This window comes from Crinia signifera, chromosome 12 (assembly GCF_055691185.1).
Source record: "Crinia signifera chromosome 12, ASM5569118v1, whole genome shotgun sequence".
Lineage (NCBI taxonomy): Eukaryota > Metazoa > Chordata > Amphibia > Anura > Myobatrachidae > Crinia > Crinia signifera.
Window position 1 is genome coordinate 69,728,763 of NC_139228.1, and position 19,520 is coordinate 69,748,282.

The window sequence follows — 19,520 nt, forward strand, 5'->3', positions numbered from 1 at the left end:
GGGCGCCGGGGGCTGCGGGCCTATAGTTACCACTTACCCGCTGCTGTCCTCTGGTGCCCTGCCATCACGGTCCCGTCTCTCCCAGCGCCGGCTCCTGCTGCTATAATGAAAACTGACACTTAGAAAATGGCTGCCCCCGTACTGCAGACAGTTTTCTGTCTGCAGCATGGGGGCAGCCATTTTCTAAGAGTCAGTTTTCATTATAGCAGCAGGAGCCGACAGCCGGGAGAGACGGGACCGTTACCGCAGATGCGGCTTGCAGGTACACCGAGGGGAAGGAGGTAAGGGAGGGCGCCGAGGGGAGGGAGTGGAGGGGGGCGGTGACAAATTTGCGGCGGGGGGGCGAAAATAAGTAATACCCCTTTTACACCGCCGAAAAATCCGGGTCAGCAGCGGGTCAGACCCGGATCATCAGCGGTGTGAATGGGGTATATCCGTGTCCATTTACACGGGTCCTCTACCCAGGTCCTGACCTGGGTAGAACCCGGATAGGACCCGTGTAAAGGCCGGTGTAAATGGTCCCACTGCGGGTGCAGGCACCCGCAGGGGGTCCACAGCGGGCAGCACTGGTGAAGCTGTCCCCAGGTGCTGGGAGAAGGGGGGTGTCTGCGGCTGCTGAGGGGAGGTGGGGGTACCTGTCAGCCTGAGGTCGGAGCCGGAGGGGATGATGTGCGCCGCCGCCGCTGCTGCTGGTGAATCAGGCCCAATAGCATACAACTGCGGGCTGTGGGGGATGATGGCCGGAGCCGGAGGGGATGATGTGCGCTGCTGCTGCTGTACCTCCCCCCCGCAGCCGCGAAGTTCCTGTTGACCTTAATAGTGTCGACCTAACATCTATATACTGAAAACGGCTGCACTGAAAATCGCTCAGTGCATACACACAGAGCTATTCTCCCCTGTGTTAGCGATTTTCCCAGGGGTGGATGACTTTCAATAGCAGAACGCTACGGAGACGCCCATCGCATCGCTCACATCAGCGTTCATCGCCGCACCATACACACTGGGAGGCTTTCGAGGTGTAAGCAGCTCAAACGACAAAACTGAGCACCATTCAGCTCAAAGTCGCCCAGTTTGTAAGGGCCTTTAATACATTTGGACCACTTTGGGTTTTTTTTTCGGCATCCAAAGACAGTATTTGATCTCTACAATTTAGCTATACACTGTTTAAAAGGAGAAGACATTAAAGACATTAAACTCCTATTCCCAGAATGCCTTTCCTGATAATAACATAACAGTGCATTGGGTATTGAATATTCTATTTACCCATACTTGCCTACTTTTGAAAACTAGTTTCAGGGAGATTATAGTTAGTAGTAAAATTTTGCACAGCGCCCCATTGAGGGGGCGTGTTTTGCTCCTCCCAAAGGGCGTGTCTAGTTCCATATATGGAGAGATTGTGAAAAGAGATTGTGAACGTGGCACCTAGAAGCGTGGGTGTGTACTGCTATATCTGAGAGGAATCTTTTAAAATGACTTATATCCAAATGTAGATGAGCCCCAAAGCAGTTAGTAAGAGCTGCTACAGTATACTTGGTAAAGTGCTGGGAAATGGTGCTGATGATTCAATGTAAATATATCTGTCTCTCATCCCTTTCCCCCCAAAAAATGTAACAGTGTAATGTGGGCTAGGTGACATGAGGGAGATTGCTAGACTAATGAGGGAGAGAGGGAGATTGCTGCTATTTCAGGGAGTCTCCTGCAGAATGCAGGGGGGGGGGGGGGGGGTAACTGTGATGTAACAGTGTAATGTGGGTTAGGTGACATGGGGGAGATTGCTAGACTAATGAGGGAGAGAGGGAGATTGCTGCTATTTCAGGGAGTCTCCTGCAGAATGGGTAGGCAGCTATGTCTTTACTCTGCTTTGTATTATCTCAGACTAGCTGTAAACAAGGCCTATGAACTTTGTTCCTTTATGTGTTAATTCCATTCTAATCTAGAGTTAAAACAAAAAAATGAACGCAGTGTTCAAATGACCACAATGTTTCTTAGACATGTTAAGCTTTAATTCCCAGTATATATCATTTTTATAGAAAAACGAAATCCTTAGTTTATTTTGTAGACACTTCCTAATTAATGCATTGTTTTTTTTATTATTTTAAAATCTGTTTTCGCTTCAGTCTGGCAGAAAATCTCTTATACGGCCAGGAATAACATATATGCTATATAGAAAGTTTTTGGAGAAATGAAATGAGAATCGGCGGATACTTGTAACGAAGCGTCGGATTGGTGCATCAGAGATAGCTCGCTCACTTACTTTCACAGTGAGTGTCTCCGCATCTCTTCCTGTCTGATAGGATCTTCTGACTCTGGGTCTGTACAACAAATAACAGAATCAGCCCCGCGATGTGGTAATGCCCCAGCCGTGCCATAGTGACGCCATACAGAATCCTCCGGTGTAATGAACCAGAGCTCGATCCTCTTTACTCCATGCCAGTGCTGAGCTTGTATTGCTGTACACAGACCGGGGCCTCACATGTGCAAGATGGATTAATCGTTAACTAAATCCCTTCGAATATTGTCTCTACGGGTTTGCTGTGTCACTGATATTAACCCTTTGAGTGCCAATGTTGCATCCTCCCAATGCCAGCTAAAAAATGGCAGCTGCAGTGCACTCACAGCGACTGTTCTTTTAGTATAAATAAGCCATACCTCCCAACAGTCCCTATTTTAGCGGGACAGTCCCGATTATTAGGGCCTGTCCCGCTGTCCCACCCGCGGGCGGCAGTGTCCCGCGGCGTGGGGGGGCTGTTGGGAGTCCCACCTGTCGGCTGCTAAGCAGTGGGGAATAAACGCTGTGCGTATGCGCACAGCGTCTATTTCCGTAGCCAGGGGGCTGGGGGCATGGCTAGAGGCTCACAGAGCCTCTGGGTCATGCCCCCATAGCGGCTAAATGGGGGTGTGGTCTCGCGGGAGAGCTGCGCATACAGGCCACGCCCCCAAATTAGGCCACGCCCCCGATAATTTTGACACACCTGCGGCGCGCATCGGCAATGTCCCGGGGTCCGGCTCACACAAAGTTGGGAGGTATGAATAAGCACCAATGCAGCCAATTCATTGAAGTTTAGTTAAATATTGCACCCCAAAAAAAAGGAAGTACAGTCGCTGTGAGCGGCGCTGTCATTTTTAGCGGATATTTTGAGGATCTGTCACAGCAACATTGGCACTCACAGGGTTAACAAACGTGTTTCTCCAGAATGTTAAAGCCCCTACACAATGAGCCTGATTCACGTTGGCTCGCTACACAGCGTACATTCACCGCCGTAGCTCTTTCAGGTCCAATGTCTAGTCAGGCTCAACAGCCCTAGCGCTAGTAGCAGATCCAACTTTAAAATAAGAACATTAACATTGTTACACTCTCAATGTAGAAATTCATTGAAACATTTAAACCAGACTGTTTGAATTGTTAAAAAAAAAAAAAAATTGGACTGCAAAAAAACACCGCCCCGCAGAATGGAACGACTCAGCGGCTGCGATGCTCACCGAAAGCATTCGTACAGGGGGTCAGCACATGTGCAACTATGTGCATGCCCATGTGCAGACCCCCACCCACCCAACGTGATTCACCCCCACCATGCGATTGTGGCTGGGGCCGATATACTTAACAATATCGGCTGCGGCCGCGAGTCGGTTGCCAATATTGAGCATGTTCAATGACTGATATCGGTAATCGATATCATCCAGTGATGTCAGCGGGACCCACTGAGTATGCAGGTCATTAGCTTTGTACCTAAATTGACCTGCATGTTCAGAAGAATGGGACCCGCTACGCCGCTATGTGTGGCCTCAGGCTTAGTGCTGGACTCACTGGCAGGTGTGGCTCCCCTATGTGAATAGTCGGTGGGGGGGGCGCGCTCCATACTTGCCGACTTTGGCATACTCCTTTCCGGGAGAAGCCCGGAGAGGAGTGAAAGGGGGCGGGTAGAGACTTCGTTTTGGGGGCGGGGCACGGGTGATGTCATCAAGCCCCGCCCCCATGACGGGCTGAAGCCTCAATTTGCGGGTCCGTGGGTGGGGGGAGGGGCTAAAAATGCCGCGAATTTCATCATTTAGCCCCGCCTCTCCCCGCGGACCCGCGAAAGTCATAGTTTTTAGACCGCGGGGAGAGGGGGAGCCGGGGCTGTAGGGAAATGCGGGAGACTTGCCCCCCTTCCCGGGGGACCGGGAGGGGGACCCGATTTGCGGGAACCTCCCGGCCATTCCGGGAGGGTAGGCAAGTATGGCGCGCTCGGACGGGTGGCGGGCAGTGTCTCTGGTGCTTGGTAAGCTGCAATCCTCGCAGCTTATTGAGCAAACCAGAATGAGGGCCAAAGTGGCTTTTATGTAATATACTGGACTATCTGCGCGGACACTGCGGGAGACTATTTTTGGGGTAGTCGCTCGCAGCCCTGGAAGAGCAGATGCTCTCCTGCATCCTGGATGGTGTAATCATTACCAGTAATCACTGGTCCGCTGGAATGGGGTGGGGCTAAATGACTAGCACATGTTATTAAACTCTACCTCCCACCACTGACCAGCGGGTGTTTCCTTGTATTGGGACGGGGCCCAATGATGTCACAGTACACCCCACCCCTAAAATAGCCTGCATTATCTTCTCTCAGGGCTTCTTCCAGAGAGGAGACTAGAAAAATATGCTAGTATGGAGAGCCAGATTTACTACCTCATGCTGGCATCCATAGGACTGATGCAAGGGATTGTGCCTCTGCAAGCTGTACCATCTCCTGGTCTGAAGGTCCGAGCCTCATTCTGGTGGAGGGAGAGGCGAGCAGGGGCACAGCCGGTAGTGTGTGGATCAGTGCACTGGACCAGAGAGCAGCAACCAAGAAGAAGACACAGGAACTTTACTGTGAGGTGGGAGAATGTGAGCTTAGAAAGTGCAGTACTGGTTCTATTATGTTTCTGTATTTATTTATTATTGTATGTTAACATTTTTCTGTGCAATAAATCATTGTTAACAACGTGCAGGAACACACATCATTAAAGATGTTTAGTCAATACATTATTGACTAAACATCTTGTTAACAATATTGTTAACAATATTGTTAACAATATCACACAGAATGTCCTTTCTGAGTGATATTCTTCACATTATCCTCTAGTGTTTATAGGGCTTTACAGTCCTAGAGCAAGGCTACAGACACTTGGTGGGGCTCATATATACAAAAGACACAGCTGTATAGGAAACTTGTAGCCAGTGGCGTAACTAGATATGTGTAGGCCCCATAGCAAAAGCAGCTCTGGGCTCCATAGCAGCTGCGCTCCCTGCACCTATGGTAGCTACACCCCTGTATATAACACATGTAACTGTGACAGGGAAGGTGGCCCCTCTCAGCTCTGGGTCCCATAGCAGCTGCACTCCCTGCACCTATGGTAGTTACACCTCTGTACAGTGGCGGATTCAGGGGGGGGGCACCCGGGCACGTGCCCCCCTGTCATTTATTTTGTAGCTGAGGACCAGGGCTTTCCAACGAGCCCAGCCCCGTGTCTCTAGCCCCCTGGGAACCGGAGATATCGCCTGGCAAACCTGTAACGTTTTTTCCCCATAGGATAATATGAGACCCGTCAATTCCGACCCCCACCCGGTTCCAATGGTTGCCAGTTCCCGCCCTGGCATCACAAAAGCGTCTGGTTGATTTCATTCAATTCCAAATCGCTGGGCCTTCAATATGATACCAGGATGGTCCAAATCGGTTAATCGGTTCCAGAGATATTGCATGTAAACCGATTTTTTTATTTTTGAAATGTAATTTCATGGCTGTTCATGTTTTTGAGGGCAGATTACTCTGGAACCAAACGTTCCAGTTTCACTGGACCAAAATCATTCAAAGCCCACTCAAAAGTTCTTCAATATAATACTTGTCTCATGTAAATGGGTCAGTAGGTTCCGAAGATATAGCCGGTTAAATGAGATAACTGGTTAAAGGGGGGAGGGGTGGTTTTCTCTCCCCCTCACACCAGAAAATGCAGGGACTAGGCTGGTGTAAAAGGGGCCAACCTGGGAATGCATTTTCTGGTGTGAAAGGGGTATTATTTCAAATAGCCGGGACCTGCAGTGCTCTGAATACAGCCAGGCTCTGCCACTCTCAGTGGCTATCACTTCTGCCTGGCAGCGGCTGTCCCCCATTTACCACGAGCATGTATTCCCCCTTGGCAATGAGCATGTAATCCCACATGGCAACGAGCATGGAACCTCTGGCAATGAGCATGGAACCCTTGGCAATGAGCATGTAGAGAAGCAGCACTTATGTAGCATAATTTTTAATAGGCATTATGGTGTTTGGCATAACACATAATGGACATAATGGCGTGTAACTTAGGCCCTTATTCTGATTGACGCGGACTTTACCGCATACTTTCGGATCGCGTGTTTACGGCGTCTGCGCATGCGTGGAGAACGCAACGCGCATGTGCCACGCCTTGACTCGGTACCAGTTCGGCCAGATCCCGTCCAGAACTGTTCACCGCTATCATTCGGGAAATAGGGGCGTATTATGGGCGTCATGCGGAATGACACATGGGCGTAGTTTCAAAGTGGGCAAAACGGGGCGGAAACATGGGCGGACACGGGGGAGTACACTTATGTTGGGGGGCGTACATTCGGAAACCACTCCGAATGCACGCGATCAAAAAGGCCAGAAATGTGCGGTGTCCACAAGTGTACTATTGCTTTGCGGACACCACTCGTTCATGCGGTAGGCGAACGTACGCCTAATGACTACAACCATTAACACCTGAACCCAATAGAATCTACTCCTTTACTCATTACTCACTAATAGGACGCTTGTCAGTGCTTTAATTGAAACCATTGCACTTCAATTGCTGTAAGGGTTAATGTGTGCAATGCATGTGTTAGGCATGCTTGTAAGGATATATTGGAATCTAATTGATTCCAATTCCAAATAAGCATTTTTTTATGAGGATAGGTAATTGAATAAGTGGGTCATGTGATGTATAGCAGAAGATACTTCATAGTGGGTTGTTTGGCGTAAATACTCCGCTTACGTGCGGTAGCACCGCTTGGCTCCCGTTCGGATGCGGTATTCCCGAGCATACTCTGTAATACTCTGTAATACCGTGCCGAATCGGAGTGTTTCTCCCGCACACGCATGCTTTGTATGTCGTCCGTAAACACGCCCTGTTCTTAAAGAGTGAGTCCGTCCGAATGCGGAGGACACGTGGGCGTTTCTACGGACGATGGCCGCACGCGGCAAAACACCGTGGCGTGCGGACCGCACCGTAAGAATGCGGGAATATCCGCACCGATCAGAATAAGGGCCTTAACGTGTAATAGACATTATGGTGTAAATGTTTAATGCGCGCCTTTGGTGGACAATGTCCCTGTTTATGAAGTGTATTGTGAATTTTGGCTTAATCTGTGTGGCAGTAAGTGAATTCTGGCTCAATCCATGTGGCATTATGTGAATTTTGTCTCAATCCGTGTGGCATTATGTAAATTTTGGCTCAATCCATGTGGCATTATGGGAATTTTGGCTCAATCCATGTGGCATTATGTGAATTCTGGCTCAATCCGTGTGGCATTATGTGAATTTTTTCCCAATCCGTGTGGCATTATGTGAATTTTGGCTCAATCCGTGTGGCATTATGTAAATTTTGGCTCAATCCGTGTGGCATTATGTGAATTTTGGCTCAATCAGTATGGCATTTTATGCATTTGGCTCAATCCGTGTGGCATTATATGAATTTTGACACAATCCATGTTTCATTATTTGAATTTTGGCTCAATCCATGTGGCATTATGTCAATTTTGGCTCATTCCATTTGGCATCATGTGTAAGGGGCAAGTATAATGGGGTCTAGTATTTTGTTGCATAATGTGTAGAAGTTGTATATGGTGTTGACACGCCCCCTGTTGAGTGGCCACATACCCTTTTCCGGAGCGCGCCTTTGGCGTGCGCACAACTACATCCTTCACTTTTGTCGCCATGGTGGGCCTGCGTACTTTAAATGCCAGGGCCTATTTTTAATTCCATTCCCACCCTCTCCTGCCACTCTCTTAGCATGTACACTGGCACCACTAACACCGCCCCTCCCCCACCCAAACCCTTTTTTATCATGGTGCCCCCCCTGTCTTTTTATCCTGGATCCGCCCCTGCCTCTGTATATAACACATGTAACTGTGACAAGGAAGGTGGCCCCTCTCAGCTCTGGGCTCCATAGCAGCTGCACTCCCTGCACCTATGGTAGTTACACCCCTGTATATAACACATTTAACTGTGACAGGGAAGGTGGCCCCTCTCAGTTCTGGGCCCCATAGCAGCTGCACTCCCTGCACCTATGGTAGTTACACCCCTGTATATAACACATGTAACTGTGACAGGGAAGGTGGCCCCTCTCAGCTCTGGGCCCCATAGCAGCTGCACTCCCTGCACCTATGGTAGCTACACCCTGTATATAACACATGTAACTATGACAGGGAAGGTGGCCCCTCTCAGCTCTGGGCCCCATAGCAGCGGCACTCCCTGCACATATGGTAGTTATACCACTGTATATAACACATGTAATTGTGACAGGGAAGGTGGCCCCTCTCAGCTCTGGCCCCATAGCAGCGGCACTCCCTGCACCTGTGGTAGCTACACCCCTGTGTATAACACATGTAACTGTGACAGCACTGGCAGGGAAGGTGGCCCCTGTCAGCTCTGGGCCCCATAGCAGCTGCACTCCCAGCACCTATGGTAGTTACACCCCTGTATATAACACATGTAACTGTGACAGGGAAGGTGGCCCCTCTCAGCTCTGGGCCCCATAGCAGCTGCACTCCCTGCACCTATGGTAGTTATACCACTGTATATAACACATGTAATTGTGACAGGGAAGGTGGCCCCTCTCAGCTCTGGCCCCATAGCAGCGGCACTCCCTGCACCTGTGGTAGCTACACCCCTGTGTATAACACATGTAACTGTGACAGCACTGGCAGGGAAGGTGGGTACTTGTTTCCTAGCACGGCCACAATCGCGGGCATCGGGTGTCATTTTTAGTGGTATACGACGCGACCGACGCGATGCCCCCGATTTTCCCATTGAAATGCATTGAAAAAAGTCAAAATCGCGTCGGTCGCGTCGTATGCGGCTAAAAAAGGCTTAAATGGTCCAGACGCGATGCCCACGATTTCCCCATAGGAAACAATGTTAAATGGCTCAATGTACCCGCGATGCCCCTGATTTCTCATAGGGAACAATGTTAAATACCTCAATTTCACCAAATCATCATAGGGAACACTGGTAAATGGGCCAGAAAGCCCCAAAAACACCCCAGAACAGTGAAATGTCCCCCCAAAAGTAGTTTACGCCACCCCACGATCAACGCGAACCCTAAGCGTGGCGAGCGCTGCGAGCCCGCAAGGGGCGCGGTACGCGTCCTCCGACCTTTTCATACCCCCACTATCCACGTCGGCGTGGAGTTGAGAATAGAATAGTGTGGCGAGCCACCGAGCCCGAAGCGTGGCGAGCGCAGCGAGCCCCCGCGAGGGGACGCGGATACCTTCACAGGTAAACGCGTCCCTTCGCGGGCTTCACAGGTATCCGCGTCCCCTCGCGGGGCTCGCTGCACTCGCCACGCTTCGGGCTCGGTGGCTCGCTGCGCTCGCCACACTATTCTATTCTCAACTCCACGCCGACGTGGATAGTGGGGGTATGAAAAGGTCGGAGGACGCGTACCGCCGCCCCTCGCGGGCTCGCTGCGCTCGCCACGCTTCGGGTTCGCGTTGATCGTGGGGTGGCGTAAAATACTTTTGGGGGGACATTTCACTGTTCAGGGGTGTTTTGGGGGGTTTATGGCCCATTTAACATTGTTCCCTATGATGATTTGGGTAAATTGACCCATTTAACATTGTTTCCTATGGAAAATCGGGGGCATCGCGGCTAAATTGAGGCATTTAACATTGTTCACTATGGGGAAATCGCGGGCATCGCGTCGCGACCATCGCACCCGATTTTTTAGTGCTTGCGATGGCCGCGATGCCCCCGATTTTTCCTCACGATGCCCACGATCATGATCGTTGTGGCCGTGCTAGGAAACAAGTACCGGAAGGTGGCCCCTGTCAGCTCTGGGCCCCATAGCAGCTGCACTCCCAGCACCTATGGTAGCTACACCCCTGTGTATAACACATGTTACTGACAGGGAAGGTGGCCCCTCTCAGCTCTGGGCCCCATAGCAGCTGCGCTCCCTGCACCTATGGTAGTTACACCCCTGTATATAACACATGTAACTGTGACAGTCAAGGTGGACCCTCTCAGCTCTGGCCCCATAGCAGCTGCACTCCCTGCACCTATGGTAGTTACACCCCTGTATATAACACATGTAACATGGCAGTTAGCAGGTGATTGGCTGGGCGTTTATCTCTCCTTATCACCCTTGCATTTATCTCTTGTTAAGGCTTCATACATCTGCCCCAGGGCCGGCGCTAGCCGCTCAGCAAAGCCTGCAAAGCAGGGAGTCGCCTGGCTGGAGAGGCGCTCTCTACTTTGCTGACCCTGACTCTAAAGCTGTGCGCTTCTGCTACTGCCCGCGCTGCGCCTGTCAACTTGTTTGACACTAACAGCGTAGCGCAGACGGCAGCTTCTAGAGCGGCTCCCCCTGTCACTGTCTGCACCATCGCATCCACAACCATTCTTCCTCCCTGCGCCTACGGTCCCGACTCCCGTGTGAGCAGCAGCCTCTTTCCATTTCCCTCCCACCCACTTCCTACTCAGTGTCCCGGCCCGGCCTCCGGTACCTCTCTCCCTCCCTATCTGTGATGGTGCGCTGAGCACGCTTCCTCCCTCCCAGGAAACTAAACCTTTGACCGCTTCTTGCCCTCAGCCTGGGTGCACTCAGGTAGGCATCCATGTTACTTTGTATACACAATACGTATATCCAGCACTACAACCCCTTTTTTTAATACAATATATATATATATATATTTATTATATATTTGCTTATATTAATTGATTTAGGATATAGGTGGGAGTTTTGGTATTTTATTATTGCTTGTTTATTTTTCATTATTTTTTATTTATTTGTTTATTTTATTTATTTATTCTTTTAATCTTTATATTGATATTTTGTGTGTAATTAGTGGGTTGCTTACACATTGGCCTTATTCTGATCCCTTTGCTCTCCCACACATTCGCACGGGGAGTGATGTTTGGCATCTGCACATGTGCATTTCTGCGCAAGTGCAGATGCCGGGTGCGAACAGACATGGCGAACTGCAAGTTCGCTGTCCCATTTGCATGCACCAGTGCATGCAGAGGGCATGGGGTGGCGGCGGATGGACGTTCCTATGGAAATAAGGCAGTGTTGAGGCTGTCTGGGGCGGGCAGCCGCCATGTCCTCGTACTGGGCGCACACAAAGCTAAGGCACCTAAGAGTGCCTTTCTTTTGCGTGTACGCACCAAATCATTCGATGGTCGGTGACCATTCAGCATGGCCACAAAGCAAAACTAATGCAAAGCATTCTGGGATGTGTAGTTCATTAACATCTGGAGGGCCGGTGTTGCCCAGCCCTGGTCTATAGACTCTATTGTATAGGCTGTTTCAAACATTTAAGTAAGATAAGTGGCCAGGAAAAGGTTAAACATACAGTAAATAAATAAATACACAAACATATAAATACACAAACAGAATAGAACCAGTAATGCACTTTCTAAGCTTACAATCTCCCACATGGTAAGGCTCCTGTCTCTTTCTCCTGGCAGCTGCTCTCTGGTCCATTGTGATGTTTGAGTGCTCAGATCCACACATACAGTAACTGTGGTAGAAGAAGCTGGTACAATAGACATGTGCTGTAGCTCTGCTCTGTCCCTTACACTGTATGATGTGGTGGCAGCTCTATTGATCATATTATATACCAGCTATTGTTGTCATCATTTAAGACACTTGCCAAGAGGAGGGGGTTTTCTGGGCAACCAGAAACCCCCCCCCCCCCCCCCCTGCATTTGCCTATGATATGGATGGGATTCAACACTGCTCGTTAAGCAGCAGTTGTTCGCCAGCACCAGCCACCCTCATCCCCTCGGTAACATGCAAGGGGAGGTGTCCAAGAACACTTCAGGCCCCCATACACTATAAGATTTATCTGACCTGTAAAATTGCATCTGATTTCCCTTGAACTTCCCCAGCAGCTTCCCAGGAGGCCTACATACAATTTGACACTTGATGTGCCACTTGATGTGCCATTTTTTACATCCAATTTGCATCAGATAAATCACATGTGATTTATCTGACCCAAATTGGATGTGCCATGAGATTTATCTAATGAGATGGCCCTAGGGAGTGGCCTGAACAGTGCTATATAAATGTAATATTGTCTAAAAGGTAAAAACTCATAAAAAATTATCCCCATCCTCCCATTCCCAAGCATAACCAGCCCAGGGCTCATTGAGCAAGTCCTGGTTCTGGAAATATGGTTAAAAAATTATGTAGGAGTTTCCTGTATTTCTAAAACCAGCAGCGGGTTATTAAACTGGTTCTGGGTGCAAAAATATAGGGCACAAAAAGAGTACGGCTTCCCATTTTATTTGCAACCAGCATCGGGCTCCAACAGTCAACAATGAAATGCCACAGTCGGGGCACACTTTTTATACAAGGTCCCCATGCCAAAGCATTCTCACTGTGACTGGTAACCCCTGGCCGTGGGTTCCTTGAGGACTGGGGTCCCCCCCAGCACACCCATGGACCAGGTATGTCCCGATGCCCCTGAGAGGTGGGCACTGGTCTGATAGTATTGTGGGTACTTGTGTATTAGCGTATTGTGGGTACTTGTGTATTAGCATATAAGAAATGGGTGCATAAATGTGTTGTCCGGTGTGCTGTATTTGTAGTATGACGGGCACCCTCCAAAATATTGTAGTTAGTGGCTGTGTTAATATATATATATATATATATATATATATATATATATACACACACACACACACACACTCTCAGCATAAATAATATCCTCAGACACAGCTGAATGTAGGCAACGTTTCAATGCCCTGCATGGATGCAGAGACCAGCAGTCCATCTCCCCGAGCAGGCACCATCACACAGTGCCCTCTTGCGCTCACGCACATAGTGTCACCATCACTATCAAGTGGGCATATAATATTCCTTACTAGGCAAAATTTGCCTAGTAAGGAATATTTGATGCCCACCTGATAGTCAATTTTAAAATGCATGTTGTCTTTGTTTATTGTTGTTGTTAGTTGTCATGGTGATAGTGACACTATGCACGAGCGCGGGAGGGCACTGCGTGATGACATCACACGGCGTCTGCTCAGGGAGATGGACCCCCGGTCTCTGCGTCCCTGTCTGCATAATAGTGTATAAAAGGTATGTCATTTCTATATATTTGAGCATTACGAAAAAATGCCAAATAATTTAATTGTTTCCTACATTCAGCGGTCTGAGGATATTATTTATACTGAGAGTGCCACGCTTCCCTCCTGCAGTGTGTGTGTGTGTGTTTATATATATATATATATATATATATATATATATATATATATATATATATATATATATATAGCGGCGGTACAAGCAGCGGCACTCCAAGGATTTAAAAATATGCTTTAATGGTGCTCCGACGTTTCGGGGTTGCGTGAAAGCACATTTTATAATCCTTGGAGTGCCGCTGACTTATATATATATATATATATTCGCTTAATCCTTCAGGCCTCAATGAGGAATTAAATCTTAATGTCTTTCTTTAATGTAAAATGAAAGTCTGCATGGGTGTGCTACAATAAGATTTTCAATAATAGGAAATGTGCATATTCCTTTAATGTAGATCTGTCGCTCATCACTCGCTTAGATACTTCGTGTATTGTATTGGCATATAATTTATTGTCAATATGGTGTTAGTTTGTATGTATAATATTTTTTCACTATTTGGTTACATCATACTTTTTTGCATGGTGGAGGCTGATTGTTACTATAATTGTTCAAAGTTTTGGACCAGAGACTTGCCATATCACTATATATACCAGCGTGCCTGATTTGGGTCAGTGTAGAATATTGTTACTTCTCTCCGCATATCTATTGAGCGTTCTGTTCATGGTGACTGATAAAGTTGTGTGAATACAGGGCCGGACACCAGGTGACGTATAGCGCAGTTTATGTATTGGTGTACGCAGACAAGATGGCCGTGCGTTCCACGGTCTCTTACGCTGTGGTTTCACCGATTCACACTGCCTATTGGCTGAAATCCACCGGATTGAGCACGGTGTATGGGCTGCATGTGTGTAGCTCACGCGCCGGAGCTCTCCACGTGCAGAGCCTTGTTATGTCGTTACGGTGATGGGCTATATTGTGTTCTGAATACACACGGTCCCAGGAAGCGGAAGTGCGTGCGTGTCACACGCCGCTGTGCGTTCCACTGCAGCCAGGTGAGAGATGGAGCTGTCAGCGGAGCTTCTACACTAATTGGCCACAGGTAAGACTGGTTATTGTGATTTTGGCGGGTCTCTGTGCCCTATATATATGGTAAACATTCAGAGGTTGTTGTGCTCTTGAAGAAGGTGGTAACACACCGAAACAGGCTGTCGAGCCGGTTGGTTATGAGACCAGCGTGGAGGTCCACGGGTAGCATGCTGTTGTCCCGCTAAGGATAAGTGACCCACTGCTTAACTCATTTTTTTCAAATATGTTGCCATGTGTTTTAAGAACTGTCTGAAACTGGACTTTTGAAATATATTCTTAAACCTTTAACATTGGTGTGCAGATGTCGTTTCTCTGTAAGGGGAACACCATGTATATTTAATTCATTATGAGATCTGGCACCCAGCCAATCAATCTGAAAGTGGAGTGCGGTTTTTCTCTGTGCATCTGTCTATTATTGGAATATGTGGAGCCAGCACCTGCAAATTTTTGTCTAAAGTGTTGCCAACACTAAATGTATATACTTTATTTTTTATTTTATTTTCTTTATTTTTTGCTTTTTTCAATTATCTGAGCAATCACCAACACGATATTGCACAAATGGATCTAGATGCTAATGACTTGGCTGGCACAAAACGTTTCTTGGAGAAGGACATTAAGCAAATTTTGTTCTCTAACACGGACTCACTACATTTTGATGTGGACAGTCCTCAAGAAGTATATGATGATCTCCTTAAAATGAGGAAGAGATTAGTAGAACTTAATTTGCATGGTCTAACACTGTCTCAATACCATCGTGAGAAATTGATCCCCAGAGGATTTAGGATTAAAAATCAACCAACTCTGGGGAGAAATAATAAGGATTTTTGTAAACAGTGGTGCCATATACTTAACCAGTGTAGCCTAGACCTAATGGTGCTAGTGATCCAACAGGTAAATATTGACATTGCCAATCTAGAGAAGGAGATAGGTGAGTGTGAGAAACAGGGACTGGATGTCCTTAAAAATGATACAGCCACTGAATGGCTTAACAAACTTGAAAGTACCATCAGTTCCTTTAATGAGGAATTACTGTCTTTTAAGAAAAACAAGTATAAAAAGGTTCGAGAGGACTATAAAGAGGTGCGTGTGTATCCCTGGATATTTGCTCAGACTAATACCCGTACATGGAGGCCACGTCCAGGGGGGAGAAGAAGGGCAACTAGACCCTATACGGATATAGAATCGCAGACATCTGATTCTGATCAGGCGTCATCTAATACCAGCACTCATTTTTTAAAAGAGGGAGGGAATACCAGGGCGAGAAACAAAGGAAGAAATGCAGGCGGAGCCACCGCAAGGGGAGATCAGACACGCCCCCCTTACACACGGGGAAAATGACAGTATTTAACATCTCTGACTATGCACTTTCCCCAATTGAAGAGCAAGTACTAGCAAGAGGTCTGTCATTTGTACAGACCCATAAACAAAAGGCATTCAATTGTGAGGTAGAATTGCATAGATTTCAGAGACAGTTAAAATTGAAGGATTTTTTTGCTACTCATGATAATACGCCATCTGAAATAAAACCTTTCAAGAAAAAGAGTATATTTGATCCACCTTGCACAAATCCTTCCATTGCCACATTTATGAGGTTAGTCAGACATGACCTCATCCCCTATATGTCCAAACAAAAATATTCCTACTCTAATACAACAGCAGAAGAGAGAATTACCATCAAATCCCTCAAAATGAATAATCAGATTATAGTACGCGCCGCCGATAAAGGCGGTGGCGTAGTAGTACTAAATAAGAGTGATTACATTGACGAGGTCAGGCGCCAATTATCCGACGTAACATGTTATAAAACCTTACGATATGATCCCACCACTGGGTACAGTAAAGAATTGGATGGCATTTTAACAATGGGGTTGACCAATGATTGGATTGATGAGGCAACATACGAGTTTTTACAGCAGCCTTATCCGGTCACCCCATTGTTGTATATATTGCCTAAAATCCATAAGTCCCTCCATAGACCACCAGGGAGGCCTATAATTTCATCTAGAAATTCCCTATGCCAAAACTTATCTCAATTTGTAGATTTTTACCTACAGGCAGTGGTCCAGAGCATTGACACTATACTAAAGGATACCACTGATTTTCTAATACGCATCAAAAAACTTGTGACAGTGCCCCCAAATTGTTTGTTAGTCACATGTGACATTAATAGTCTGTACACCAACATCGGACACAAGGAAGGCATTGAGGCCATTAGGAAAGTGATCACCTTGAATCCAATCTACAAAGGCCCCCCAGTCGAATTTTTTCTGTTGTTAATTGAATTCATTTTGCACAAAAATTATTTTTTATTTGATAATTCTTTTTATTTGCAATTACAGGGGACGGCCATGGGGTCAAACATGGCCCCGGCTTATGCAAATTTATTTATGCATTATTATGAGTCCAATTTTCTTTTAAACAATAGAACTTTTTCACCATTTATTTTGTCATACGTGAGATTCATCGATGACATTTTTTTTCTTTGGACGGGGGGACCTGAAAGATTGGATTCATTCATGGCATACTTGAACGGATTGGCTGGCACCATTAGGTTCACCCATGCAAGTAGTCCTGTTCAACTCAGCTTTTTGGATGTTAACGTATGTATTAACAGAGGTAGCTTTGAGACAATGGTTTATAAAAAACAAACGGACACCAACTCGTTATTAAGGGCTGAAAGCTTTCACCCCCTGCCACTCAAACGTGGGTTACCGTACTCTCAGCTACTGCGAGTTGTCAGGATCACCTCTGATGTGGGCAAATTACCCCAAGAATTGAAGAGAATGGGGGATGAGTTCTTGCAAAGAGGGTATAAGCGAGAAGAAGTGGAACATTCAATACAAAGATGCCTTCAACTGGACAGAACAACTCTGTTGGAAAAGGAGAAGATGGACAGGACCATCAGTCGAATGATCCTGCCAACCACTTTTTCAATAGCATCTCCAAAGTTGAGAGATGTGGTCTTAAAACACTGGCACATTTTACAGACTGACCCAGTGATGGGCCAGTTCTGCAAAGACAATCCTCTTTTCGCGTATAAACGTAGCAAGAACTTAAAGGACGAGATCACCTGTTCTGATATCAGTCTCACTCCAGAGAACTCTAATTGGCTCAGTGTGAGAAACGGAGCCTTTAGATGCAGTGGTTGCGTGAACTGCCAACATCTAATCATGGGAGATACCTTCAAGCACCCTAAATTGGATTACAAATACAAATTACAACATCGTATGACTTGTGAAAGCAAGTACATCATATATGTAATTGTGTGCCCCTGTCCTCAATTGTACGTGGGGAAAACAATTAGGATGCTAAAGGAGAGGATCGGAATGCACCGGTCTTCAATAAAAAAGGCCATGACAATCCGTGACCATACAACGCCTCCGGTCGCCAGACATTTTTACGAGACCGGGCATTCAATCAAGGACTTTAAGTTTATGCCTATTTTTCATGTGAGGAACCCTAAAAGAGGGGGTGATCGTCACCTAACTTTACTAAGAAAGGAGAGTGAATTTATTTATGATTTAAATTCGCTTAATCCTTCAGGCCTCAATGAGGAATTAAATCTTAATGTCTTTCTTTAATGTAAAATGAAAGTCTGCATGGGTGTGCTACAATAAGATTTTCAATAATAGGAAATGTGCATATTCCTTTAATGTAGATCTGTCGCTCATCACTCGCTTAGATACTTCGTGTATTGTATTGGCATATAATTTATTGTCAATATGGTGTTAGTTTGTATGTATAATATTTTTTCACTATTTGGTTACATCATACTTTTTTGCATGGTGGAGGCTGATTGTTACTATAATTGTTCAAAGTTTTGGACCAGAGACTTGCCATATCACTATATATACCAGCGTGCCTGATTTGGGTCAGTGTAGAATATTGTTACTTCTCTCCGCATATCTATTGAGCGTTCTGTTCATGGTGACTGATAAAGTTGTGTGAATACAGGGCCGGACACCAGGTGACGTATAGCGCAGTTTATGTATTGGTGTACGCAGACAAGATGGCCGTGCGTTCCACGGTCTCTTACGCTGTGGTTTCACCGATTCACACTGCCTATTGGCTGAAATCCACCGGATTGAGCACGGTGTATGGGCTGCATGTGTGTAGCTCACGCGCCGGAGCTCTCCACGTGCAGAGCCTTGTTATGTCGTTACGGTGATGGGCTATATTGTGTTCTGAATACACACGGTCCCAGGAAGCGGAAGTGCGTGCGTGTCACACGCCGCTGTGCGTTCCACTGCAGCCAGGTGAGAGATGGAGCTGTCAGCGGAGCTTCTACACTAATTGGCCACAGGTAAGACTGGTTATTGTGATTTTGGCGGGTCTCTGTGCCCTATATATATGGTAAACATTCAGAGGTTGTTGTGCTCTTGAAGAAGGTGGTAACACACCGAAACAGGCTGTCGAGCCGGTTGGTTATGAGACCAGCGTGGAGGTCCACGGGTAGCATGCTGTTGTCCCGCTAAGGATAAGTGACCCACTGCTTAACTCATTTTTTTCAAATATGTTGCCATGTGTTTTAAGAACTGTCTGAAACTGGACTTTTGAAATATATTCTTAAACCTTTAACATTGGTGTGCAGATGTCGTTTCTCTGTAAGGGGAACACCATGTATATTTAATTCATTATGAGATCTGGCACCCAGCCAATCAATCTGAAAGTGGAGTGCGGTTTTTCTCTGTGCATCTATATATATATATATATATATATATATATATATATATATATATATATATATATATATACACTTAACATCGGCACTCACCTTTCCTAGTTTTGGGGTGCCCTATGGCTTGTGACCACATAGTTTAAACAGACATTGGATGGGCTCTGCACACACTAAATTAACTGATAATAAATAGTGGAGATTTGGTTCATGAATTGATCAATGCATTTAAGCCTGCAGCCCCCGTCAAGGGACCCCACTGTTCTGCAGGTCCTACCACTATCGCTGAAAATGGCTGCAATACACATAGCTATCACATCAATGTTTGATACCAGGCATGCTATCAGGTCTGAAGCTCACAGCAGACTTTGCTTTTATAGGTGAGCAGCTACCAACACACCTGTCACTAATCATCTAGGGAAATGGCCAACATAAGCTATGGAAT

The 19,520-nt window shown here is 46.7% G+C and overlaps 1 protein-coding gene across 6 annotated transcripts in view; it reads right to left on the minus strand.

The window, feature by feature from the left end:
• Nucleotides 1-2,451, minus strand: part of MIA2 (MIA SH3 domain ER export factor 2) — a 48,799-nt gene extending 46,348 nt beyond the window's left edge. For 3 of the 6 annotated variants that reach the window (XM_083167078.1, XM_083167077.1, XM_083167076.1), the window contains exon 1: nt 2,255-2,451. In XM_083167078.1, coding sequence (XP_083023204.1) covers nt 2,255-2,369 — 115 coding nt within the window. In that variant the 5' untranslated portion in view covers nt 2,370-2,451. The remainder of the gene's footprint in view (nt 1-2,254) is intronic. The other 3 variants (XM_083167079.1, XM_083167080.1, XM_083167081.1) reach the window with 3 other exon arrangements.
• Between the last annotated feature and the right edge of the window lie 17,069 nt (nt 2,452-19,520).